Source organism: Populus trichocarpa, chromosome 3 (genome assembly GCF_000002775.5).
Source record: "Populus trichocarpa isolate Nisqually-1 chromosome 3, P.trichocarpa_v4.1, whole genome shotgun sequence".
Lineage (NCBI taxonomy): Eukaryota > Viridiplantae > Streptophyta > Magnoliopsida > Malpighiales > Salicaceae > Populus > Populus trichocarpa.
Window position 1 is genome coordinate 8,131,516 of NC_037287.2, and position 27,522 is coordinate 8,159,037.

The following is a 27,522-nucleotide window of genomic DNA, read 5'->3' on the forward strand; positions in this document are numbered from 1 at the left end:
GGGACTTAATTGAAGAAATATCAAAGTTTGGGGTTAATTGGGGACCAAATTGCAACAGATTAGAGTCCAAGGACTAGCTTGTAAAAGGCGCCGAAATACAGGGGTTTAATTACAATTTAACTAGGGGCTTAGTTGCAAAACTTTCAAAAATTCAAGGGCCAAAATGCAAATGGCCATTTCACATCTCAAAACGGCGCCGTTTCAAGGGACACTATTCATCTTCTTCAAACCAGAAACGGACACTGCACGATCCTCATTCCCTCATTACTCCTGCAAACGGTCGGTCACTTCATTATTTAGAGGTGACCGCATGGCATTCTCTGGCTCTATAAAAGCTAGAGAAAGGCCACGCACGCGAAAAAGAAAAAAGGGCAGAACCGAGGGGCTGAGAGGAGGGAAGAAAGAAAAAAAAAGGCTGAACAGAGAGAGAGACCGAGAGAAAAAAAACCAAAAAGGCAAATTACAGAGAAGAGAAGGAAAGAAAAACGGAGGGACTGCAGAAAAAGAACAACCCAAAAATCAGTCAAAATAAATCCAACCAGCGTTTTTCATCTTCTTAATTCCTTCATCATCTAAAAAAGCTGCTGGAAAACGAAAGCAGACGGTGAGCACAGAAGCAAAAGAAAGCAGAAGAAGGAACGGAGGGGAGGAAGTAGTGTCGGCCAGCCAGAGCTTCACCATCATCTTCATCACCTCCACAGACCAGGTAAGCAGCCTTTTCTTCTCTCTCACATTGTTTCAGTTAATTAGCGTTTTTTGCACCGTGCAAGTGAATTTTAATTCACTTGCACAGTGCAGCAACACGCGTGGATTAGCGCACGCGTGTTGCTCAGCCCAGACTGGTCACTGGCTTGGGCCAGTGACCGGGCCGGGCTGGCTAGGTCCAGCCCAGCCCATGTGGGCTGAGCTGGGCCCAGCCCCAAAAAAATAATAAAAAAATAGATGAAAATAAAAAATAATAAAAATATGTGTATGCATGAATAAAAATAATATAAATTTATTGGTTTATTCACTTATGCCAGAGTCAAGAATAAAAATACTGGTTTAAATTTATATTATTTTTATTCATTGTAGTTTATTTTATTTAGCTAGAAAAAAATAAAAAAATATATGGGCATGCATGAAAAATAAAATTTAATTTATTAGTTTATTCACTAACGCTAGAGTCATGAATAAAAATATTGATTTAATTGTTTTTATTTGTTTTTATTTAGCTACATAAAAAATAAAAAACATATGTGAATGCGTAATAAAATAAATTTATTTTATTTGTTTATTTACTAGCCTTAGAGCTAAGGATGAAAAAATATTGATCTAGTTTTATTTTATAGCTACGTAATATTTACCAACGCCAGAGTTGGAATTATTCGTAGTTGAATATTCACTGGCGCCAGAGTTGGGAATATTATAAACAAATTATCATAGCATAAACTAATAAACGTTTAGCAATTTAAGACAAAATCAGCAATGCAGTCTGCCTCAGGCAGAACGTTTAAGGGGTGATAATATCTTCCCTTTTGCGTAACCAGTTCCGAACCATAGGATCTCTGTTGACCAGTTAGGGTTCCTAGTGACCATAATACTAGGTGGTGACTCCTTAAACAAGATATTTTTCCCTAAAAGAACCAGATGTCATATATATGTTCCTTTTTCATAATCAAGATTATTTTTAAGGTCGCCGCGATGTCGGGTGCGACAACTATCAGTACTTAAACAATCATTTAAAATAAAATATGTGCCATTTAAACAAACTTTAATATTTAACTTTGATTTACCACAGTAATCTATCTTGAAATTAATATTAAAAACAATATACTAAAAATATTCATATTAACACAAACTTTATTTCTTTTCATGTGTTTCTTTCTTTTATTCCAGAAACCCTTGGCAATACTGTATCTTTGTATGCTTAGCATCAATTTTCATCGAGATATCTTTATTTCTTTTTTTCTTTCTTTCATTTTTTTTGGTTTTTTATTGATCTCTCTCTCTCTCTCTCTCTCTCTCTCTCTCTCTCTCCTCTCTCTCTCTCTCTCTCTCTCTCTCTCTCTCTCTCTCTCTCTCTCTCTCTCTCTCTCGCTCTCTCTCTCTCTCTCTCTCTCTCTCTCTTTGGGTTTTGCTAAGCCAATTATACATGGAAAATAGAGTTTTTTTTTTTTTTTAATAATGTGGATTATAATTGATTGAATGAGTATAAATTAAAAATAATTTTTATAACAAAAAATATTTATAAATTAAAAGTAAAATAGATTCATTTTCACATACATATTAAGCATTAAAATTGAATTCAATTACATGAATTAATAATTTATTTCAAATATAAAAATTGTAATAGGTTTAAGCTGTTGGGTGCTTAAGCATTTGAAAATATTGCTATTTATCCATTTCATTTTTAATTATTACAGTAAATTATTATTTTATCCTTATGTTCTTAGTGAAATAATGATTAGTCTCTTTGGTTTGAAAAAAACTCAATATTAAATTCTTATATGTTTTATATTTTTTTTGCCACTTGTCTTCTCATAACAATTTATTTTTTTTCTAAGATCTAATAAAAAAATTTCAATCTTGAACATATGTTGTTCAATAGCCTGATATTTTTAATCATTTCAGATTTTTTTGAATGTTTTGTTTCTTAGCATTTAAGTTTTATTTACTTCAGAGTGACCCTATGTTGGTTGGTTATACCAAAGGAAGAGATGGAACACTTACTGAAGCTTTTCGCACAGAAGTAGTTCTTAATTCATTAAATCCAACATGGATTGCAAAACACACTATTACATTCCAGTTTGAAGTTGTTCAGACGTTGGTGTAAGTTCTGTGCCTGTATCTCTATATTTTCCTCAACCAAATTTGAGTTTTAATGGTTTCACTCTATTTTAATCTATGTAATTTACCACAGGTTTCACGCATATGACGTTGGCACTCAATTTCACAACATAGATGTAAAGGTAACCATTTAATAATCATGTATACTTCTTCCTTTGTTTCTGCTCTTCGTTTAGGAAGAAATTGGTTTAACCATGATTTTGTTATTTGTAGTTTATTATAAAAAAAAAAATCTCCCTAAGAAAGTTAATTCTCTTTGCAAGATCAATATGTTTGGTCAATAATAACTCTATGTCTAGAGCAACATGTTAAATGTCTCACCATTCATCATATTCTTATTGAAGTCTTGGTTGGAATTTGCAAGACCAAGTGTAAAGGATCAATTTAATTAAAGAGATGGATGGTCAAATATTTATGGTTTTGATAACATTGAAAATGTACCACACAACTCAAATGAGAACAAGGAAAAGAAATCCACAATTAAATTTGGAGGGCTTCATAATCAAAGTAAACCTTTTAAACTTCAGTCCTCTCATTCCTGAATTTGACCTTCAAATCTCCAAGTTTAAGCACTGAATGGCTTCCTTAAGGGACATGCTCTTATCCTAGTCGATATTTTATTATAGGGACTAATTTGGAGGTGGATAATATGTTTCTAGGTACAGTAAACGACAGTGACATTATATTCTAAAAATATTTTTAATAAATTTTCAAGAGATACACTCATTGAATTTTAGATGAAATTGGACAGCTAATTACAGTTAAACTGGAGACACTCCTTTACACCCTCCCCGTTGAGGATAAATCAGTTTCGCTGGATAAAATACAAAAATCTCTATAGGTACTTAATTTGATATGAATTTAAACTGGAAAAAAAAGGAATTAATGGATGTTCATATTTAGCCCTCAATTCAATAATTAACTTTTCCTCAGTCTGTTAAAGATTCAAAAAAGCTATTGATTAACTATTCTAAATACACAATGAAGCACCAAGTGAGAATAATCTTAGGATAAAATTTTCTGTTAACCATATGGCATTTTTTCTTTATTATGTTTTTGGTTGTGGGGTGAGTGGGGGTTGCTAATTTAGTTACAATGAAGCACCAAGTGAGAATAATCTTAGGATAAAATTTTCTGTTAACCATATGGCATTTTTTCTTTATTATGTTTTTGGTTGTGGGGTGAGTGGGGGTTGCTAATTTAGTTATGCCCTATATTTATGCCTGATGATGTATTTCTGTGCAAACGGGGGAGAGAAACTTGTGTTCATAAATAGATTTACACTAACTACATTTCATAAACCCTTATTTTATCGAATGAATAGCCTAAAACCATTATTCAAAGTATCGATCAAAAAACATTTCTTACCTGTGTTCTTGAGTTCTAGGCGAGCGAGATGAAATCTACACGACAGAAGAACACCTGAGATTGGAAAAGTTAGGTAAAAACTTTTTAGTGTAAGTTAAATTGCAACAGAGAAACAAATAAATCCTAAAATTAATTACCTAAATTATTGAAGAAAAGAGTGCAAAACCAACCCATATACAAATAGTGGGGGTAAATCAGGATGTTCGATGGTGATAACGATGGGTATAGTGGGATGTTGCCATGGGTCTGTGTTTTTGGTGGTTTACAAAGAAAGATTGAATCTGTTAGGGATGTTGGAGATGAATGAGAAGAAGGTGAAGAGAAATGTTAGGGACAAAGGAAAATCAGATCGATGAAGAGAGAGTGCAAGTTAATTATTTTTCTACTGTTATGGATGTTATCAGGGAACGAAGGGGATGAAGAGATCCACTGCAAGTTAATTAATTTTCTAGGTTGTTTGTTTCTTTGTTGTGTTTACGTTTCTAAAGGGAAGAGAGTGCAAGTTTAGGATTGCTAATTAACGGTTGAGATTGTCAAAGTTAAATACCTCATCAACGGTCTGTATAATTTTAGTTTTAGATTAAGATTTAAATATTTATTTTTTCAATCAGCAACAGATAATCCGTTGCAAATTTTATGTTGCCTTTAGCAATGATTTTCCGTTGCTAAAGCATGTTGCTAATATTAAAATAATAATAAATATGCAATCCGTTGCAAATCTGTTACTGAATTTAACAACCGAATTATCCGTTGCTAAAATCAGATGTTAATAGTTCCCTTTTTTAGTAGTACCTTTGCAGCTCCCATCAATTCTTTGTGACGCCGGGACCATCTAGTTCACTTGTAGAGGAGGCACGATCCAGCCTAACAGCCACTTCCAAGAACTTGGGTTCAAACTCAACGTCAATGTCAACCTGCTGCAACAACCTTAATGACGTTTCTACCACAGTTGCTTCAAATGATATAAAGCAGGATAGGCTACCAGATGACTGCATCGTAGCAGCGCTAACCGACTCTCCAAGTCCCTACGATGATTTTTGAGAGTCCATGCAAGAAATGGTGGAAGAGAAATTACAGAATAATGAGAAGGTTGAATGGGATTTCATGGAAGCCAAAAAAATATACGAAAGAAAGAGAGCTTCCACTGAAATGACATGGCAATTTGAAAAGATTTCAAACCACTATATGTCTTAAAGGTTGTATTGGCAGAATACATTCAGCATGTGACGTCCACGTGTTTCACTCAACTATCACAGTTCGGTACAGATAACCAGAACCGGCATATTCACAGTTCCGTTACCACGCACACCATCGACTTCGTTTCGTTCGTTTCGCATGCAAAACGGATAATATGGTTTTTTTTATTACATCCATTTTTTATTAGTTGTTTTTTATAAGTATATTTAACTAACAATATTTTTTTATTGCAGGCTATGGTTCTTGAAAACGAGTCAAGCCCTATGGAGCTTTTTATTGAAACGCATGTGTGGTGATGACTGCCAAAAAAAGATGCAGCAATTTATTGATAGTCGAGATCAGCACTTTGTGATATGTTGGTTTTCAATCATTTTTTTCTTAAGTTATTATTTCCTTGAATTTGATAAATTTATTTTTTCTTTCCAGGATACAAATAATAGCCGATTAAAGAAGAAATACGGAGATGATCCTTCAACCCATCCGGATATTGATCTGGATTTATGGTTGGAGGCAGCATCATCCGATGGGCACGATAGAAATTGAGTGTACATCTAACACTACAGCCAAGAACTTGCGAATGACCCATAATGCTTCGACAGTTGGATGCTCACAATTAATTCTGAGCATTCAAACTCCGAAATTCACAATGATATTAGACCAACGGGTACAGGATCAGATGACCTATATTAATAATAAATATGAAGAACTCTGCTGATTGGTAATGAAAATGAGATAACATATGGGTGGTTCATGTGCATCCCCTATTTGGCCCCACGGTCTCGAGGATGACCAGCCCCCTCATCCTCCTCTAGTGTCGCTTTTATTTTAGATTTATTGTATTTGAATGTACAATTGTTTAAATTTGTAATAAATATTTGATTTTTATACTAATTTATTTGATTTTAATTATTTTTCTACTTCTGTTCAGTAATATTTTAAAAATATATATATTTTTAAAAATATTTAAAAATATATATATATATTTTTAAAAATATATATTTTTTAAAAAAATATTACTTACGGGGTTACCAACAGCACAACTCCATCAGTATAGTTCAGAGATTTGAAAAATAATTACTGTAAATGCCATTATTACTGATGAGGTTACCGACAGAACTAGACTGTCGATATATTTTAAAGAGTTGGAAAAGAATTACTGCAAATATCATTGCTACTGTTAACACACTAATGGAATTAAAGATGATATTTTATCGGTGGTATATTATATTTACCAATGGATATACTAGTGAAATAAAGTGGGTAAAAAACTTTTAGCGCTCTTTGTCCGTTTGTAAATCTATATTGGTATATTTATTACCGATGAGAGTTTTTCTAGTGGACTGTTTCCGTTCGTGGGTTCGTCAGTAACATACGTACCAACAAAATCTTAGTGTAAATATCGACATAAATTTTCATTGGAAAAACGGTTAATTCTTCTTTTCATGTTAAAAACCAAAAGATAATGCCTCTACCCAAGTTTGAATATTTGTTATAAAACACCATATGTTACTGTTAACAAAAACAAAGTATCATTTTCCCATCCTCGTTTAGAAAATGACTTTTTAATCAAAACAATAATATCACATATTATCACTTATTTCTATGATGACGACGATTCATGAAGCCTGAGTTCTTTGAATGGAAAACATTATAATCATTAGAAGAGAGAGAAGAAAAGGTGTAAATGACAATGAGATGCTATTATACAATCTGCCAAGGTAATGCCAAGCAAATCTTGAATATTAATTCAATTTACATAAACTGTGTACTGATGCATGCGCGCCTGGCTAAGAGCCATCATATAGGCTAACAAAACCTATATATAGTATAGAGATAGTTTAGTTAATGGGATAAGCTAATAGTAGTAGTTAGCCAAAGATGATTTAAAGAAGCAAAAATATTCTAATAAAGACTGAATTAGGCAAGTATAGTTGAATCAATAATGGTAGCCTTATCCAAATAGTGTTGTTTCTAGAGAAAAATGTCTAGAATTTCGTTACCCTAGTTATGGTTATTTCAAGTTTTTTGTTTTTGTTTTTATTATTAATGTGGATGCTCGAGCCAGCTTGCGCACGCGCACCTTAACTAATTATATGGGTCCTGAAATTAACGATCATATAAGTATTTAGTGGCCTTGAGGTTTGTGAGACTCAAACCAGTAATTTTTAGAAAATAAATTTAAAATTTAACCAGTTGAACTACATCCCACGTCAGCTTATTTCAAGCTTTTATATAGAGGTTAAGTTGCTTGAATTGTCTTTAGTCAAAAACCAATGCATGGGATATTGACAGCGAAAGAATACTACCACGCACGAAGTCTACTTTACGAGGTATTTATATCACATTAGGTTATGGTTAAAGCCAGGATAATGTCTCCAAGCATATATTGTTAGCATGTTTCTTTTCTTTTCAAACAAGTTATAGATCCAAGAATTGACTCGTGACAAAGAACAACTAAAAGGTCACTAGGCTAATATTGTATTAACTTGTGACTTAACAGGTTAATTAATTTTATTAAAATATTATTACTTTGTTTCTTTGTTTTTTTTTAAATAAATTCTTATATTGACCATATTTAAATTTAGATTAAATTTTATCAATTTAAAATTTCTTACAAATCAAGTTTTTAGTTGTGAATTTTTTTAACTAATGTTCTTGTCTGCACGAATCTAAAAACTATGATTACAAAAAAAAAATCTAGACTAAAAAACAAAAAGTCTAGGTACACTATTGAAAAAAAAAAATCAATCCGACCTCTTCCTTCTGCATCTTATACTTCAAAAAATCCTAATTGTTAGGAAAGTAGGAACCAGCGAAGAAATTTCTGTACCTGTAGGCCTTCAATTCCCGTTGAATATTAAACGCGTACTGCGGTATCAGTGATGTAGTTGACACTTGACAGAGACTTCAAACCATTAATCAAAGTAAACCATTAACAGCTTTGTCTCTTTACTTCACTTGTTTTCTCCTTGACACCCACGAACTTTTGGGCACGGTAAAAACCAAGCACGGTCTCTGCCACAGCTATTCTTCTCAACTTTGGATTTCTTTCTCTCTTTTTTCGCCAGTTTTCTCTTTGACACAACCCAAACTATGGCTGAAGCACTTGTAGGAGGATCATTTCTCTCTGCTTTCCTTCAGGTTTTGTTTGATAGGATGGCTTCTCCTCAGGTTTGGGGCTTCTTCAAAGGCCAAAAGCTTGATGATGGACTGCTGAAGGACTTGAAGGCAACAATGAGATCTGTTAACAAACTGCTCAATGATGCAGAGGAGAAGCAGATAGCTGATTCAGAGGTGAAAGATTGGCTTGATGATCTCAAAGATGCTGTCTATGAAGCCGATGACTTCTTCGATGAGATTGCTTATGAAGCTATGCGATTGGAGGTGGAAGCTGGCTCTCGAACCAGCACTGATCAGGGGGTAATCTTCTTGTCTTCTTTTAGTCCATTCAATAAGGTGAAGGAGAAAATGGTGGCAAAGTTGGAAGAGATTTCTCGGACACTTGAACGACTATTAAAGAGAAATGGTGTCCTTGGTCTGAAAGAGGTCATTGGCCAGAAAGAATCAACCCAGAAATTACCGACTACTTCTCTGACAGAAGATTCATTTTTTTATGGCAGGGAAGATGATCAAGAAACCATAGTGAAATTGCTGCTGTCACCTGATGCAAATGGAAAAACTGTAGGTGCTATTCCCATAGTCGGTATGGGAGGGGTTGGTAAAACTACTCTGTCTCAGTTTGTCTTGAATGACAGTAGAGTACAAAAGGGGTTTGATCTCAAGGCCTGGGTTTGTGTTTCCGTAGATTTTGATGTGCACAAGCTAACAAAAGATATCCTTATGGAGGTTGGTTCACAAAATTGTGATGCCAAGACTTTGAATGGCCTTCATCAGGAGCTGGAGGAGAAATTGAAGGGGAAAAAGGTTTTGCTTGTTTTGGATGATGTTTGGAGCAGTGACCAAAGTCGATGGGACTTCTTATTGAAACCTTTCAAGTCTGTGGCAGAAGGAAGTAAGCTCATTGTTACTACACGCAATGAGAACATAGTGCCCGCCATGCACCGTGCCATACCGCGCAACCAAAACAAAGAATCAAGCCCATGCCCTATTTCAATTCATCGTTTGATGGGATTAACTGAAGACATTTGCTGGATTTTGTTTAAAGAGCATGCATTTAATGGTGAAGATCCCAGAGAACACCCTGATTTACAAGGAATCAGTAGACAAATAGCAAGCAAGTGCAAAGGTCTACCTTTAGCTGCAAAAACGCTTGGACGTCTCCTATGTTTTGAAAGAAATGCTGAGAAGTGGGAGGAGATCTTGAAGAGCCACATATGGGAATCGCCGAACGATGAGATTATTCCAGCTCTTCAATTGAGCTATTACTATCTTCCACCCCATCTAAAAAGATGCTTTGCTTTTTGTTCAATATATCCTAAGGATTACAGGTTTCTAAAGGAGGATTTAGTTCGTTTATGGTTGGCAGAGGGCTTAGTTCAACCCAAAGGATGTAAAGAGATTGTAAAACTCGGGGAAGAGTACTTCGATGATCTTCTATCAAGATCACTTTTTCAACGATCAAGATGCAATGAATCAGTTTTTGTTATGCATGACCTCATAAATGACTTAGCAAAAGTTGTATCTGGAGAATTCTCCTTCACATTGGTGGGTAACTATTCGAGCAAGATTAGTGGAAGAGTCCGTCATTTGTCATTCTCGACAACTGCCTATGATGCCTTGGATAAATTTGAGGGCATTGATAAAGCCCAAGTTTTGCGCACATTCTTACCATTCTCACATCGGCGGTCTTCAAGAGTCGATAGCAAGATACAGCATGATCTATTACCGACCTTCATGCGCTTACGAGTTTTATCTTTGGCTCCATATCAAAATGTAGTTCAGTTGCATGATTCAATTGGCCGCTTAAAACATTTGCGATACTTGGACCTCACTGCAACATCATTGAAAAAGCTACCTGAATTTGTATGTAGTTTGTATAATTTACAAACATTGTTGTTGGACAGCTGCATGTGCCTTGTTGAATTGCCTAATTCAATTGGCAATTTGAAGAATTTACTTTTTCTGAGACTTCATTGGACAGCAATCCAAAGTTTGCCTGAATCCATAGTCAATTTGTCAAATCTGCATACTCTGGTCTTGAGTGAGTGCAAAAACCTCACTGAGCTGCCAACCAACATGGGAAAACTCACAAAGCTTGAGAGGTTGACTGATTTCTTTGTGGGAAAACAGAGCGGCTCTGGCATTGAAGACTTGGGGAAACTTCAAAATCTTCAGGGAGAACTTCGTATTTGGAATCTCCAAAATGTTTTTCCTTCTCAAGATGGTGAAACCGCCAAGTTGTTGGATAAGCAGCGTGTTAAGGAATTGGAGTTGAGATGGGCTGGTGATACCGAAGACTCACAACATGAAAGACGGGTACTTGAGAAATTGAAGCCTCACAAAGATGTGAAACGTCTTTCCATTATTGGTTTCGGGGGTACACGCTTCCCGGATTGGGTGGGAAGTTCTTCCTTCCCAAAGATCGTATTCTTAAAGCTCAAAGGATGTAATTACTGCACCTCCTTGCCTCCACTTGGGCAATTAGTGTCTTTGAAGGAGCTAAGGATTGAGGCATTTGATTTGATTGATGTAGTTTTCCCTGAGTTGTTCGGAAATGGCGAGTCCAAGATTAGAATTTTGAGTTTTGAAGATATGAAAGAATGGCGTGAATGGAATTCAGATGGTGTCACTTTCCCTCTCCTTCAATTACTTCAGATAAGACGTTGTCCCGAGCTAAGAGGTGCCTTGCCTGGTCACCTTCCTGCTCTAGAGGAACTTTGCATTGACAGATGTCCGCTGCTCATGGCTTCGCTTCCGAGGGCTCCAACCATTCGTCAAATGGAATTGTTTGACACGTCTCGTTCTGTGCAGCTAACAAAATATCAATCAGGGATGCTGAGTCTCATGGTTCAGAAATTTCACTCTCAAAATTCACCATTACAAGGAATTGAGCACATAGGAGTTTCTACTACTTTGGACAAAATTGAAGTCCATTGCTGTGATTCACTCAAGCTCTTTCAGCCTAAGTCGTTCCCAAATTTGGAGATTCTTCACATCTGGGATTCTCCACATTTGGAGTCTCTTGTGGATTTGAATACCAGTTCCTTGTCAATTTCTTCTCTTCATATACAAAGCCTGTCTTTCCCAAATTTGAGTGAGCTTTGTGTAGGCCACTGCTCAAAGTTGAAGTCGTTGCCTCAAGGTATGCACTCCCTCCTCCCTTCCCTTAAGTCATTGTCTATAGAAGATTGCCCAGAACTTGAGTCATTTCCTGAAGGGGGTTTGCCTTCCAAATTACAATCACTTAACGTCCAAAATTGCAACAAACTCATCGACAGCCGGAAGCATTGGGGTTTGCAATCACTCCTCTCTCTTTCAAAATTTAGAATTGGTTATAATGAAGATGTGGAATCCTTTCCTGAGGAAATGCTGCTGCCCTCAACTCTTATATCTCTTGAATTATCTTGTCTTGAAAATCTGAAATATCTTGATTATAAGGGGGTTCGACACCTTACCTCTCTTGCAAAATTGACTATCAGTTCCTGCCCCAAGCTCGAGTCCTTGCCAGAAGAGGGTTTTGCTGCCTCCAAATTACAGTCACTTGCAATATGGGGTTGCCACAGTCTCATTGCACGCCGCATGCAATGGGATTTATGTAAGCTCCCCTCTCTTTCCCGCTTCAGAATTGGTTATTGTGATGATGTGGAATCCTTTCCAGAGGAGACACTGCTGCCCTCAACTCTTACATCACTTGAAATTTGGAGTCTTGAAAAACTGAAATCTCTGAACTACAAGGGGCTTCAACACCTCACCTCTCTTGCAAGACTGAAGATCAGGTTTTGCCGTAATCTCCATTCCATGCCGGAAGAGAAGCTGCCCTCCTCCCTTACTTATCTTGACATCTGCGGCTGTCCTGTTCTGGAAAAGAGGTGTGAAAAGGAGAAAGGGGAAGATTGGCCCAAGATTTCTCACATCCCCAACATAAATAACTGAGTCAAAAGCCTAGACTATAGCGTCTCTTCTTTCATTTCTACAATTCAGTTCTGGACTGTAGTATTTCCAATAAGAAACAGAGTAGCTTTGCAAAATTTACAGGGTTGTCATGCAATTATGTTGCTGCTAGCTGTTTACTTTTAATGTCCATTTCATATTTTCAACTCTTTAACGATTCCTTGCACAGTATCCATTTTAAGCTCGTAATATGATCAATTCTCAATCCAATTCAACTCTGGTTCTCAACTATAAGAGCTGGAGAACTGGAATGTTGCCCATAATTATTAAACTCGAACCAATCTAATTGGTTGATCCGAGACACGCAGGACTTAATTTGTGTTGGATTTCAAGTTGAACCGAAAAAATACTGACTTGGTGAGATTGATTTGGCCAACGCTCGAGCACATACATATACACACGTTATAGGCTCTAATTTATTTTTCATGTTTCTTTTTTGGAAATGAGAGACAAATTTATTTTTCTCCAAGAAACAGAAACATAATCAATAGGCAAAGCAAATTTAATGAGTGACAGGAATACTTCAATAAGAAAACCTTGGCTTGCTTACGATGTTAGCTCTTTTTTATGTTCAATTTCAGAGTTTATTTAATTTCTAGCAAGACATTCTAAACAATCTATCTCCATGCCATGAAATTGAAATGTAGTATCCCTTTTCCATGAACGTTGTATATAATCCATAATTCCAGTAGAGATAGTAAACGCTACCAAAAAATGAACTTCACTACTAAAAATCTAGAGAGAGTATCAACTCCAATATTCTTCTTTCCTTTTCTATGCTTAATTTCATAGTCAAACCCTAATAATTTAGCTAACCACAAGTGTTGAAATAAGAGTTTTAAAACCCGGACCGGCCCGGCAGGTCGACCTGGGACCCGGCCGACCAGGGCCTGGGACCGGTCCGGGTGGAGGCAAAAACCCGCTTGGGAATTGGCCCGTGGAAACCGGGTCAACCCGGGACCCAGTCCACCCGGTCAAACCCAGGTGAGACCCGGTCATTTTTTTATATATATTGACAATCATTATACGACGTCGTTTTGGCCTTTTAAAAGGCCAAAACGCTGAAGACTGAAGAGTGAAGAACAACGAAGCAATATCAGTTACAATTTGCAAACCTAATTAACTCAACTCTTTGAAACCCAACTGAGGAGCAGAGGACGTCTTGACCATTGATCGTTGTTGTTTCTCTGCGAAAAAGGTTTGAATCTCCTTCTGAAACGCAGCGTTTTTCATACTCTCATTCTACGGTGTATGCACACATCTCTCTATCTAGCCTGTGTTCAGTCAGTCACCTTCCCACCGCTTCCTGCCGCTGCCTCTTCTCTTCCTTCGACCTCCGCGTCTCGGCCTATTGCACCGGCTGTCTCTTCCGGTTAGTATTGCAACTACTCTTTCTTTCATTCTTTTTGTCTCGTATCACTGTTAGACTTGGGACTTTTGAAGCATAAAAGAGTGTGTGTGAGTGCAAGGACTATGAACTAACCCCTATCTAGTCAAAGGCATGTGCTTTATTTCATGGACATAAGGATGGTTAAATTGAAAACACAATCTGGGTTTTGCTCGTTTGATCAAAAGCAATTAATTGCGTGGTTAAAGCTTGAATCTTGATCTTTATAGATTAGTTTTTGTCCATGGTTTTTAGCTTGAATGAGGTTGATAGTGAACACCCAAATATCCAATATAAATGAATAATCCTTGTTTAAGGAAAACAAAATGTGCACCAATAACATTAATCTGTCAGGACATTCTTTTGGTATGTTTCTCTAGCCCGATTTCTGCATCAATTTCTATCTTTTCTTTTCTACAGCCCGATTTCAACTTCTGCCAAAAAAATGAGAACTCTGTTGTTTGCAGTTTTTAATGTTAATCGATGATGAACTCTAGAATGTTGTTACCATGATTTGATGCTTATTAGTTATTACCATGATTCTTGTTATGCTGTTACGGTGTTACCATGATTCGGCAGTGAAAAGTGCGTTGTGTGGAGGTGTCTGTATTGTGTGGAATTGGATTGTTAGTTTGTTACAATTGTGTTGAATTACACACCAAAAAATGTTGCTAGTTTGTTAATTCTTTTGCCTAATCAGATTTGTTAATTTCCTAGAGCATTGTGTTGAATCTGTGCCACAGTAGTGAATCTGTATTGTGTCTGTATTCAGTGTATTGTGTTGAATCTGTATTGTGTCAATTGCATTGAATGAAAACCATGGAGCTGTCATTGTTAATTTCCTAGAGCATCAACTGAATAGTCTTTTTCTGTTATGTGTGATTAACAATGAGGTTGTCATTATTAATCTAATGAATGGATTGCAAAGTGAGTTGGCTTGAAATTATATTTCCTCTTATAAATTATGTCAGGTCTTAAAATGTCTTCACATGATGGTAGAACTCCAAGTAGTGATCCTTCAACGGCCCAATCATCTCAACCTTCAATTTCCATGTCAAGTGGTAGTAGAGGAAGAACAGATTTAGCATGGGGTCATTATAGAGAAGCTCCTGAACTTAGTGTTGAATGTAAAAAAAAACTAAATTAGTTTGTTTATATTGTGCTAAAGTATTTGCGGGTGGTGGTATTAATCGATTTATGCAACATTTAGCTGGAGCTAAAGGAGAAGTTGAACAATGTCGCAAATGTCCTCCTGATGTTCGACATCAAATGGTTTTGAATCTTAAAGGAAATGCTGAAACAAAAAAAAAAAAAGAATTAGAGAAATGTAAGCAGATTTCAATCCATTTAATGCACAACAAAGGGAGCATGAAGAGATAATGATTAGACACTTAGAAGATGATGATGATGGTGAGGATGATGAGGATGTCAATACTAAAAAACATATGTTACCACCGAAGATTGCAAAAAAGAAAAAGATTCAAAGCACCAGCACTGTAAAACAATCGACTACAAGTTATGGATAGCAGAAGAAATCTGCAATATTAGGGACATATTTCATGCAGAGAACAACTCCTGGTGCTCAAAAGTCTCTTCAAAATTGTTGGCAAATGAAGGAAGCAGTTGAACGGTGTGATCTTGCTTTAGCGAAGTGGATGATTGATGCATGTGTGCCATTTAATGTTGTTAACTCTGTGTATTATCAGCATGCCATAGATGTTGTAATAGCCATAGGTCCTGGTTATAAAGGACCAAACTTGCATGTTATTCGTGGTTATTACTTGGCAAAAGCGGTTGATGAAGTCAAGAGTTATGTTGAGACTTATCGAGAGATTTGGAAGAAGACTGGTTGCACATTAATGGCTGATGGATGGACAGATCAGAAGAGGAGGACTTTAATTAACTTCTTAGTATATTGTCCTAAAGGAATAGTTTTTTTGAAAACTGTGGATGTATCAGATGTCTCAAAGACTGCTAGATTGTTGTATCAGTTGTTTAGAGAGGTTGTTTTGTATGTTGGGGTAGAAAACATTATGCATATGGTGACTGATAATGCTGCAAATTATGTTGTTGTTGGCAAGTTATTGATGGAAGAATTTCCTTCAATATTTTGGTCTCCTTGTGCTGCTCATTGCATCAACCTCATACTCCAGGACATTGGTAAATTGCAGTCAATTTGTTGTGTTGTTGAGCATGCTTCTGGTATCACAAAGTACATTTATAATCATTGTTATCCATTGTATTTGATGAGGAAGTTCATTGGAGGAAAAGAAATACTTCGTCCAGCTCCTACTCGTTTTGCTACCAATTTCATTGCATTGCAAAGCATTTTAGCTCATAAAGATGAGTTGAGAGCTATGGTGACATTTAGGGAATGGGTCTTATCTGTTTATGCTAAAGATAGCAAAGGAAAAAAATTTGTTGAGAGTGTGTTAGACTCTCTGTTTTGGGAAGAATGTGCAATAATTGTGCGAATGAGTGAGCCTTTAATTCGAGTTCTACGAATGGTTGATGGTGATGATAGACCTTCGATGGGATATTTGTATGATGCTATTCATCATGCAAAAGAAGAAATGATGAGGAGATTTCAAAAGAGAAAGGCTAGAGTGAAACCTTTCATAGACATTATCAATAATTGGTGGGATGGACAATTTTATAGAAATCTTTATGCAGCGGCATTTTGGTTGAATCCTCGATTTCAATATGATGCAAATATAATGGATAAACATATGAGCACCATTTCTAGACTTCTAGATGTTCTTGAGAAGTATGCACATGGAAATCTACCATTGCAAAGTAAGATTACATGTGAGATGAAGTTGTTTAGGAATGCTGAACATGACTTTGATCGAGTGTCCGCAATAAATAATCGCACCCTTATGCCTCCAGGTATATAATTTTTATATTTAAAAATATTATTTGGCATAGTCTCCTTTTACTTATTATTTTTTTGTATAGATGAATGGTGGATGACATATGAAACAAGTGCTCCAAATATACAACAGTTGGCTATATGAGTGTTAAGTCAAACTTGTAGTTCTTCGGGATGTGAGAGAAATTGGAGTATGTTTGAACATATTTATTCTAAGAAGAGAAATAGATTGGAGCACCAAAGGCTTAATGACCTTGTCTACGTCCACTGCAATCTAAGATTGAAACAAAAGTATTTTTCTTTTCTCTAATTCCTTAAATATTATTTTATCTTGTTTAGTAACATTATTAATACTTATATTGTGTTTATCTTACTTTTAATATATAGGAATTATTGGAAAGGACGAAATTATGATCCAATTAATGTTGAGACAATTTGTGACATTGAAAATTAGGGTAAGTAGAAGATGACCCGTCAATCTTGACAACTGAAGAAGCAAAGAGTTTTCACCAAGCTCTATAAACTATGACCATACAAGATACTTTAGATGATGGTAATTAATGATTGATTATTTAGTGATAAATATTATTTAAAATAAAGTTTTGTTTAACACATAATATTTATTTATTAATTGTGTTTGAAATGTAGATGTCATAAATGTTAATGATATTGAAGATGATTGTGACGATGAAGTTTCAAAGGAGCATGCTGATGATTTATTAGGTGTTGACGAGATTAGCTCAATTCCATCGACATTTGATCCAAATTTTGCTCCTATGGACACAGAAGAACTTAATGTGTTCATTCAACAAAAGTGAATGTGTTGTTGATTTAGAATTTATGTTTTTGGATGTTTTGTTTTAAATATTTTAGAATTTATGTGGTTGGATGTTTCGTTTTAAATATTTTAGAATTTATATTTGGTTTGTGTTTTGGATATTGAATAAAATTTATGTTGTTGGTTTATAATTTAAATTTGATTTATGTAAGTGTTGCATTGTAACTAGTTATGTGTTTTTTTTTATAGGTGTTTTTTTTTAGGTTGACCCGGGTCAACCCATCTGACCCGTGACCCAATCACTTGACCGGGTTGATGACCGGGTCGGGTTTCAAAACTATGGTTGAAATAGAGTGGTTAGCTTTTGATCCATAAGATATTTAGGACTCACATGATCTTTGCGAATCTTAAAGTGCCTCTATTAGATAATGTTTCCATTTAGTAATTACATGCAATATGACTATCTTTTCTCTTTTATAAGTTGATAGTACTTGTTGTTTTGGTCCTAAGAATTTACCAATATAGGTTACTCGATGTCCTTCTTACATCAATATTGTCCTTATTCCCAGTCTTGATGCATCAGTTTCCATTATAAATAACTTACTTGAATTTAGTAAAACCAGCACAAGAGGTTTAATTATGATCCTTTTAAGGTCATTAAAAACTTTTATAGCTACTTTAAACCATTTAAAAGCATCCTTCTTCGGTAGATTAGTCAAGGGTTTACATAATAAATCATAGCCCTTCACAAACCTTCTATAGTACCATATGAGATCCAATAACCCTCTCAAATGCTTGATGTTTCTAGGTATAGGCCAGTAAATAGCAGTCAAATTATCTTTAACGGTGAGTTTGTTAAGATCCCTATAATCGACACATAGTCTCCATAAAGTGTCTTTTAAAAAAAACAAAAAAAACCTAGCACTATAGGAAAAGCAAATAGGTTATTATTATGTTGAATTATGATTGATTCTAACATCTCAGAAACCATCCTCTCCAATGTATCTTTTTGTAGGCTAGAATACATTTAGGGTCTTAAATTGACAAGTTGAGCACTTTCCTTTAAAGGAATGATATGATCATGAGCCTTAGGTGGTGATAAGCCTTTTAAGTTCCTTGAATAACTTTTAGTAAGATGTTAGCAGAGTTTCTAAGATAGAATCTGCTTCTACAGTAGTTGATAATATTGTAGTCATGAAATGCAACTCCTTGTCAAACTCATCAAGGATTCTCAAACTGCATAAACTAACCCCTGCCAGTTGGTTAGGATTGTCCAATAAGTTACTAGATTTTTCAAACCTGATGGTTTGAAGCTTAATAGGATCCCCCCCCTAAGTGATGCATCCTAACCTTGCCACTTAATGACATCCATAAGTCCTTATAATATGATATAATATTGCTAAGCATAACTAACCACTGAATGCCTAATACCATATCACAGTTGCTAAGCTTTATAATAAACATATCTGCTACAAAGTTCACCCCTTATATTTTCCATCTAAAATTATTGCACATGGCTGAGCAAATCATTATCTTATCATTAGTTACTTCCACCATCAAAGTTTTAATGAGAGTGATGTTACATTGTAGTTTGTGAGCCACTTGAGTGTTGATGAAATTATAGGTGCTACCATGATGAAAAGCGTGTGCTTGTCAACCTTTATATCCACTATAAGAGTATGAAACCCTATAATTTCTTCTAAAGCATTAATTGATGTATGAGGAGTAATTTTCTCTAAAAGGAATTCATTCTCCTTTGCTTCTTCTTCACCAAAGTCATCCTTCCCCTCCATAATACGTTGTGAATAGAGTTTTTTATTTTTACACCTATTTCCAGGTATAAACTTTTCATCACACCAAAAAACATAACCCTTTAGCCCTTCTTTCTTTAAGTTCCTTATTCTTCATGGATTTGGTAGGTCTTAAAGCTGGTTTATTAAAATTAGTTTGGGTTGTGTAGGATGGTGGATTGGTAGGAGTTTGGTTTTGAAAGTTAACAGTTATAAGAGTAGAACTTTTGTACTAGTTCTGTAATGGTGTGAATTTGGTTTGGGTTGTAGGTGTAGTGGTTTGAGAGGAATGTTTTAGAAGGCTTTGGTGAGATCATCTATAAGAGAAAGTATTCTCTTACAATTTCGATAAGTTGTAGGCTTGTTTTAGTGCTTTTGGTTTAAACATCTTCACTAGGTTTTAATCTTCATTTCTAATCCTTCCATAAAAAACATCAGGGCTTGTGTATCATTAATTTCTACCATATTGCACGAGATATCAAAATTCTGAATATAAACCTCCAAACTTCCTACATGTTTGAGATCTTTAAATCTTACAATGGGTCCTTCTAATCCCCAAATCAACTACACTAACTTTAACTCCCCTCTGACTCCCTAAACTTTTCATGAAATTTTAGTGTCAATAAAAGGTTATACCATCCAGATCCAAGTAATATGATGTTAGCTTAAGCTTTTCATTATCATCAACCTCTTTTATTTCAAAGTATGGATTATATTTGTAAAGTCACTTATGAGCATCACCTCCATAAAAATAAGGAAAAACATGTTTGGGTTAATATATCTTTTGAGGTTGGTGTCACCTTTTGCAGGTAAAACATGTTTTTAAAGTAGAATCTCCATTAAAGAAGGTCTATTGATCTTTAGCAAAGCTGGATTCTCTTGAGGGAACTTGCAGCTTATGTAGGATGAAACTTTGTTGATAGGAGAGGCCACTAATAAGATTCTTCAACTCTCTAGACTTAGCCTTATAACCGGATTTTGTGTTATTCAACTATTGACCATACATCTCAAATTTTTTCATAACCTGCTTATATTTTTGGGTTTGTTCTTTGTTTGCAGCATTAATAGATTCTTTAAGCTTCTTAAGATCTTAGAATCGAGTATAAGGTGTCATATCTTGAGTTCGAAGGTTGGTGGCACTGATAGCACTTAGAGCAAGTCCAATATCAATAGTTCTAACCAAGATGGTATCCAAAAGTATTGTTAGAAGAAAGAGTTAGCATAATAGCCAGAAACATAAAGAAAAAAAAAGGAGTGGATAGAATAGCAAGTTAGCAGAAGAGTGATTCACTTGAATCCTCCTTAGCATTCATTCATTATGATTGTTCATTGCCTTTTTTGTTTATTTTATTACAATTTTATAGTTGCAGTAACAATAGTACATTCCTACATTTCAGAATTTCCTAACATTGCTAAGGTAGTTACACATGGCAATTCTTACAACTAAAAGGAAAAGATAAAAATGTTATGTGTAACTAAATATAAGATAGGATAAAATGTTGTGTATCACTAAAAGGTTTGTAATGGTTAAATTTTTAAACATGTTATTGATTCTTCATCTCTCTATTCATTCATTTTCACCTCTTGAATCAACTTACAACACCGTCTCAAAGTTTTTCCCTCTACATTGAAGTGTTTTTCCATGTAAAATCTTGGTGTCCTTTTGTTTATTTTTCAAAGCTTGTTTGTTTTGTTTGATTAATATTGAATTAGAGCACACTAATAAACATGATTGATATTTCTATTCTTGATGAGTTTTCTTTATATATATATAAAGAAAGAGAAAGAGAAAGATAGAGAGGGGGGGAGATATCTAAACTTGAGACCTTCTAAGCATAATTATAAGACCTAGCTTGATTCAAGATTTAAATTATGAGTTAAGCGGGTTGACTTGGCCTAATTCAAGTTGCATCTACAATTAGTTAACTTTAAAAAAGATGCTATATATTAAAGAAGAAAAATCATTGTATATACAAAGATGTTTTTCCTCCAACTACTAGTATTTTTTTAGGAGTAATGTCCCTACAACTAGATAGATTGTCAAATATTTTCTATGTAATAAAATATGTGACACAAACAATAACCATGAAATTCATCATATTGATAAACTAGAAGATATTTTATCAGTTTCATCACTTTGTATTAATCTAAGCTTTACATCACCAAGATTTTCTCCATCTCAGAAAAAATGACAAAAAGAATTATTCCAAAACCTGTAATACATACCTCGATGTGAGGTTGTATCCAAAATGATATTTGGGACTGGCAATTAGGATGTTCAAACTTGCCCATGATTTAGAAGTTAAGTCAACCCCATAAAAATCTAAAGATTAAACCAGTTTCGCTGAGTGCAAATTTCAAAGAAAAATATATTAGGAAGCCTTAAATTTTACCATAGAATCCTAGAGTTTAAGTCCAGCCGCATGGGAATCATAATTCATTGGCCCCTTGCTCTCTCTTCTTCTTCTTCTTTTTCTTCAGCTAAATTCACCCATTAGGCCTTTCAATACAATCAAATAATAAAAAAATTAAAAGTGACTCATATACATAAAAATAGATGTGATAAGTATAATCAAAAGCCACCTAAAAGTAAGAGGTGTGTGCATTTCAATGAAGACAAAACTAATTATTAGTATTTAAGAAAAAACTTTTCATCACAAAAAAGTAATTACTCTATAATCATAGCAATGACTTATTACACGTCCATCAACCTGATTTATAGCTCGTGATGCTTGTAAACTATACCACTCTTCTCATCTTAGAACCTACAACTTCAACATCCAACTGAATTGGGAAAATTATCGATATTTTAGATATAATTGGCAAATAATTTGAAGATGTACACTACCTTGAATCCATGTTTTTATGAGTGTGTCTATTCATCCAAGTATTCATGCTTCAAATAATATGACAAGCATAGTATGTTGGTATATATGACATGTAGTCAATCGATTGATTACACATGGTATTAACTTTGTTTATATAAACATATTTAATTATTAATAAAGGTTTACTTATTTTTAATATTCATCAAATATTTATTAATAAGTCTAATATTTGATTAATAATTCTAGAGTAAAAATAAAGTTCTAGGAACATAAATGTTTTGCAAAGAAAATTATAAAGTTGTTATAATTAAGGGATTCATTTTGCATCAAAGCATTGTTCCTAAATATTCATGGTTAATGCTCTATTAAAATTAATATTAATTAGAGTTGTTAAGACAAGTATAAATTATATTTTTTTCATTTATGAAAGAAAACAGTTGTTGTTATAAGATAAAATATGAGGGATACTTGGAACTAATATGTAAGTGCTTGTTAGATGATATATACACTGAATTGACCTGCATGAAAATTTCATATGAAAAGATCATTTGTGTCTATAGAAAGACTTGTGTGATGGTTGCGTAAGAGATCTTTAAATTTGAGATAACTAAGTTATCTTATATAAGAAATGTTATGTTTTGATCCTGCTACATGTTGTCCTAATGAAGAGTAACAAATGGGAAAATATTGGGTATAACATGAACTACATAAAGGTATTTAAATAATCAAGAGAGGATTCATCATCCTAGGTGAATTAGAGAAAATGTTATATTTGTTCTCAAATAACATTGATTGTAAATCCTTACACAAAGTAGAATGAGATTTGAAAAGAGTTTCAAATCTTATTCAAATAATCAATAACTATAGTGTTGAAAACAAACATGATTTGACGGAGTAGACATACTTCATCCTATAATGTCTAAATTAGAACATTATTGATGAAGGTGTAATAATTACATTGAGAAACTGATCATTGAAATGTTAAGTCAAACCACTTTTAACTTTTCTAATATTTGAGGAATCATGACAGATTGTTAGACAGTGTACTTGATCTTCAAATATAAATCAATCAGTTGTTGAATTGATAATAAACTAATTTATTTAATTCTTTTTTTTTTTTGGATTGTGATTTATATTTGGGCTAAATTATTAAGAAACCTAATAAGTCACACACATATAAGAACCATTTATCATAAATGAAAATGGGATAATTAATCAAGTATAACTTGATTGTAAATAAGTTTTAGAAATTAAAGACTAGAATGTAATTTATACAGGGAATTACAATTCTAGACCTAGAAAAAAATCAAGTATGGACTTGATTGAATAAGTTTTTAAAATTATTCTAAAATAATATATGTGATATTATTCAGGAGGCAAATTCATATTTTTTTCATTGTTAGGGCTTCTATAAATAGAATGTTATGCCTTTTATTTTTTAAGTGGTACACAGTACAATACAGAACACCTGAAAAACACAAAAGAAAAAGAGTTAACACTCAAAAGCATAACAATTCATATTTCTTAAAAGGGTTAAGGAGATTTCTCACTAGTGGTTCAATTGGATTACTGTTAAAAACCGAACACTTGGACGACTTGTGATTTGCAACATCCTAGCCTTAAAGTAATTATTCAAAGCCGAAAAGAACATTTGATTTTTAGATAATCTTCATATAAATCCTAAATAATTATAGATATGTCTAATAAGATCCTTAAAACTCATGAGAAATATTTAAATGTATTGTTTATGTTGTGTGTATATGTTTCAGGAAACTCAATATAATATAACTAGTGTTTTTAACAAGAACTACATATAAATCATGTGTCAAGCAAAATTCAATCTAGTTATGGAATCCATAAACGATATACGTGGCCTCTTTCTAGGCAAAACCAAAGTTGTCAATTTCATTTTGGTTGGCGTTCTGTTTTTTTAATAATTGGAATGATACATTTTATTTCTGGAGCATTTCAACATGTCGTTTCAGGGTTGAACTATATATATATTAACTTAAAATTATACAAACACAATGTAGTATCTAAATATATTTCCAAAATTTTAACATTCTTTGGTCCGCGCTGTGGATCGGATAATTTTTTAACGTAAAAAGAAACATTGAGTCATAGCTAATATTTTTGTAGTAGAAAAAAAATTTAACTGTGTAGAAGTTGACCCAATATGATATGATCAATTTGACGAATCCAAAAACAACCTGAACAAGTGATAAAAGCATAGTTTGACTATAAAAATAATTCAAGACAACATCTTTTTTTTTTAATATTAAGATGACAATATATTAGATCAACTCAGGTCAACCTTTCAAATTCACAAAAATAGGGTTATGAGACCATAATAATCTCAAATAAAGTAAATCAAAATAAATTATGAAAGTCAATTCTCTATAAACTCATTGTTGAATGATAAAAATAGAAAAAAAAAATTTATCTAAGAAAAAGACATAATAAAACGACCTAAATCTACCCAAGTTAACTCGCAAAACCCGGGACTCGAGTCATGAGACTGAGATAATTCCATTAAAAACAAACTGAAACAAATGACAAAGCCTAATTCATAATCAATCAAATGTTGAAGATGTTGAATAATAAAAACTAGAAAAAAAATAAACAAAAAAAAATTAAGGTAGCTGAGTTAACCCGTTAAACTCATAACATGGATCATGAGACTAAGATAACCATAAAAAAGCAAATAACAACAAATTATAAAGTTCAATCTCCAACAAAACAAGTATTAAAGGTTAAATTAAAGGGAAAAATCATAGATTAAAAAAAAAGCATTATTCATAAAATGAAACGAAACCAGAATATTCTAGCTGAAATTTGACTAAAAAATCCAGAACATGCTAAGATCTTGAATAAAATAAAATTTGTTTCCTAGTTATTTTGTTCTTGAACTAGTACAAGATATATTGGCCAAAACAAAATTGATCATCTTGGACAAAAACAAAATTGAAGTCATCTGGTGTGTTTGGTATTGCGGTAGCTATTGTGGTTATGGTTTGAAAATAAATTGTTTTATAAAAAGTACTTTTAGTTGAGGTTGATTTGGAAAAATATATTTTTGGTTAAAACTGTGGTTGAAATTGAGGTTGAGCAAAAAGTAGTTTAATGTGTTTGGTTAAAAAAATGCTTTTCAAATTGAGGTTATAAAATAATTAAATATATATATATATATATATATATATATATATATATATTGATGGTTTTTAATTTAGATTTAATTATTGCTATTACATCATGAAATAAATAATATTTTATATAAAATATTTTGTATTGTTCCATTAAACTATCTACAATTCCATCACGTATGAAATACATCCGATAAGGACTACAGTTTTCACAAATTTCTTAAGAGCACAACAACAACAGGTAAAATATAATCAGGAACAAAATTGAAATTGCAATCAAATTCTGCAAATGCTACGTCATTAAGCGATCTCCGTCTAATTTATGTAGTGTCATTGAATAATGTTTAACACTAGTTTTTCAAATAAAACACAATTAAAAATAAAAAATAATTTTTTTTATTTTGCTGGGTCGAACCCGGTTCAATGCATTTTTAGCTTTGAACCGAACCCGGTCCTGCCAGAATAGTGGAACCATGCTCCACTGTTCACGTGAACACTGGAGCATGGCTCCACTGTTCATGCGATTTATCCGCACAAGAAGCAGCAAAGAGCTGCTTCTTATGATTTTGGGAAAACTGCGGCTCAGCCGTGGGCCCTACCAATAAAAAAATGTGTTTTTAGCAATACCGAACGATAATATTTATGGCTACGGGTGAGGTTCACCCACAGCCACAACACCAAACGGGTGCAAACAAGGAAACCAAATCTTTTTTCTTTTTCTTTTTCTTTTTCTTTTGGGTGGGGGGGACTTTTCTCCAATTTTCATGCAGCCTCTCGTAAAATAACCTGATTGATTGAGCTTGGTGAAAGTAGAAAACTCATTATTATCAGCATATGGAATTAAGAAATCCAAACTCTCACTTTCTGGTCAAAATAATTATAACTACAAGAATGCTGTACATGTAATTATTATCTGCTGCAATAAAAAGGGATGGGGAGGAATCAAGTTTTGGCCCTACCTCTCAGTTCTTTCTCTGGGGCCTGACAACATGCCTTTTTTACGCATGTCAGTGATTTATCAATTAGGATCATAATGTTTTGTTGCACTTCCCCTTTTTTTATTGAAGTATGCATGAAATAACCTGCAAACTACATGAACTAATAACCCCTGCAAGAGAACTAGAGACCCATAATGAGGCAGAATCGAAACACCAAGCAGAATCGCTCAGTATAAAAGGCAGGGCAGCAGTACTCTTAAAAAAGACAAATTTCTTACTGGAATTCCCAAGAGTTGATTTTTATACAAAACATTAAACATCATGCAAGTACTAATGTGTTGCTTAACTTGGGCATTGCAAGTTTAAGCTGCTAAATCAGTAGGTAAATTGAAAGAGATTTCGCAAATAAGAACATGAATAAAGCACAATGACATTTTGGCCCAAACATCAGCATAATTTTGCCCTGAATAACTTTTAAGACATCTGCAGCATTTGTGTCACCTTCCTGCACATGAACCCTAAAAGGAACATCAAAAAGTTTCGATTAAAAAAAAAAACAAAGAAACAGAAATCGAAAAGGGAAACAAGATTGTAAATAAAGCTCCTACCCAAGTCCTACATGATTTTATGACCAAAATATAAAATTCAAGCTTACTAGATAGAAATTCGCATGAGAGATTGTTCTTTTCTCTAAAAATTATTTTAAGGATAGCACTAATGCTTTCCAGCCTGCAACCAGTGCTTTTTGCCTTGTTCTGCTTATCTTCTTCAAGGAGAAAGCAGCTTCCTAAATTATATCAATGGTCTTAGTGGCAGTGTCGTTTGCAATATTGAGATCAGCTAAAAGTTCGTAAATGTAAGACCCAGGTTTAGTGAATCCCAATTCCTTGGATTCAATGGACACTTCAGCGATCCGCTTCTCAAGCTTCAAAAGAAACGCTGAAACAGTTGAAATTTATCTTCGAAGAAGTATGGCCGTATCAATTACAAGCACAGCAACAAAATTGTAAGAAGAATAGCTGCAAGTATCTCTGGACATGCAATTCTATACAGCATATAGCGAGGATATTATAGGCATGGGGCAAGTTGAGTTGAGGAAAAAGCAAATAAGTACATCAAAGAATAGCAAATGCATACTGATAGAACTAAGCAATCAAAAATCAGAATACCTCTGAGAATAGCAAAATTATCTGGATTCTACGATTTGTCATTTGATTCTTCCCTTCTTGTCACAGATAGGTCAATACAAGATTTTGCTTAAAAAATGCAAGCTGTGAGAAGCCCAGAAGGCAAATCAAAAGAGGCTGCATCTGCACATAAG

At 34.0% G+C, this 27,522-nt stretch overlaps 2 protein-coding genes across 4 annotated transcripts; both read left to right on the forward strand.

Annotated features, from left to right (window-relative positions):
- The first annotated feature begins 8,150 nt into the window (after positions 1–8,150).
- Positions 8,151–12,619, forward strand: LOC7478389 (putative disease resistance RPP13-like protein 1). 3 transcript variants are annotated; one of them, XM_024596491.2, is made up of 2 exons: positions 8,151–11,656; positions 11,994–12,372. In XM_024596491.2, exons 1-2 carry the CDS (start codon positions 8,488–8,490, stop codon positions 12,230–12,232), a joined length of 3,408 nt encoding a protein of 1,135 aa, XP_024452259.2. In that variant the 5' UTR covers positions 8,151–8,487; the 3' UTR covers positions 12,233–12,372. The 3 variants fall into 3 exon arrangements, with proteins under 3 accessions (XP_024452259.2, XP_024452257.2, XP_024452258.2); XM_024596490.2 differs by having other exon boundaries at positions 8,671–8,814; positions 9,015–12,619; XM_024596489.2 differs by having other exon boundaries at positions 8,153–12,619.
- A 2,212-nt stretch (positions 12,620–14,831) lies between these two features.
- On the forward strand, positions 14,832–17,542 carry LOC112326992 (uncharacterized). Its single transcript, XM_024598111.2, has 4 exons — positions 14,832–14,979; positions 15,063–15,124; positions 15,418–16,741; positions 17,400–17,542. Exons 1-4 carry the CDS (start codon positions 14,832–14,834, stop codon positions 17,540–17,542), a joined length of 1,677 nt encoding a protein of 558 aa, XP_024453879.2.
- Positions 17,543–27,522: the final 9,980 nt, after the last annotated feature.

Excerpts from the sequence above, each read along its gene's own strand:
- LOC7478389 (XM_024596489.2), top strand. The coding sequence starts at position 8,488 with ATGGCTGAAGCACTTGTAGGAGGATCATTTCTCTCTGCTTTCCTTCAG.
- LOC112326992 (XM_024598111.2), top strand. The coding sequence starts at position 14,832 with ATGTCTTCACATGATGGTAGAACTCCAAGTAGTGATCCTTCAACGGCC. Across the intron at positions 15,125-15,417 it reads CTGATGTTCGACATCAAATG|AGAACAACTCCTGGTGCTCA; the intron begins GTTTTGAATCTT and ends TATTTCATGCAG. Across the intron at positions 16,742-17,399 it reads TCGCACCCTTATGCCTCCAG|ATGATTGTGACGATGAAGTT; the intron begins GTATATAATTTT and ends ATGATATTGAAG.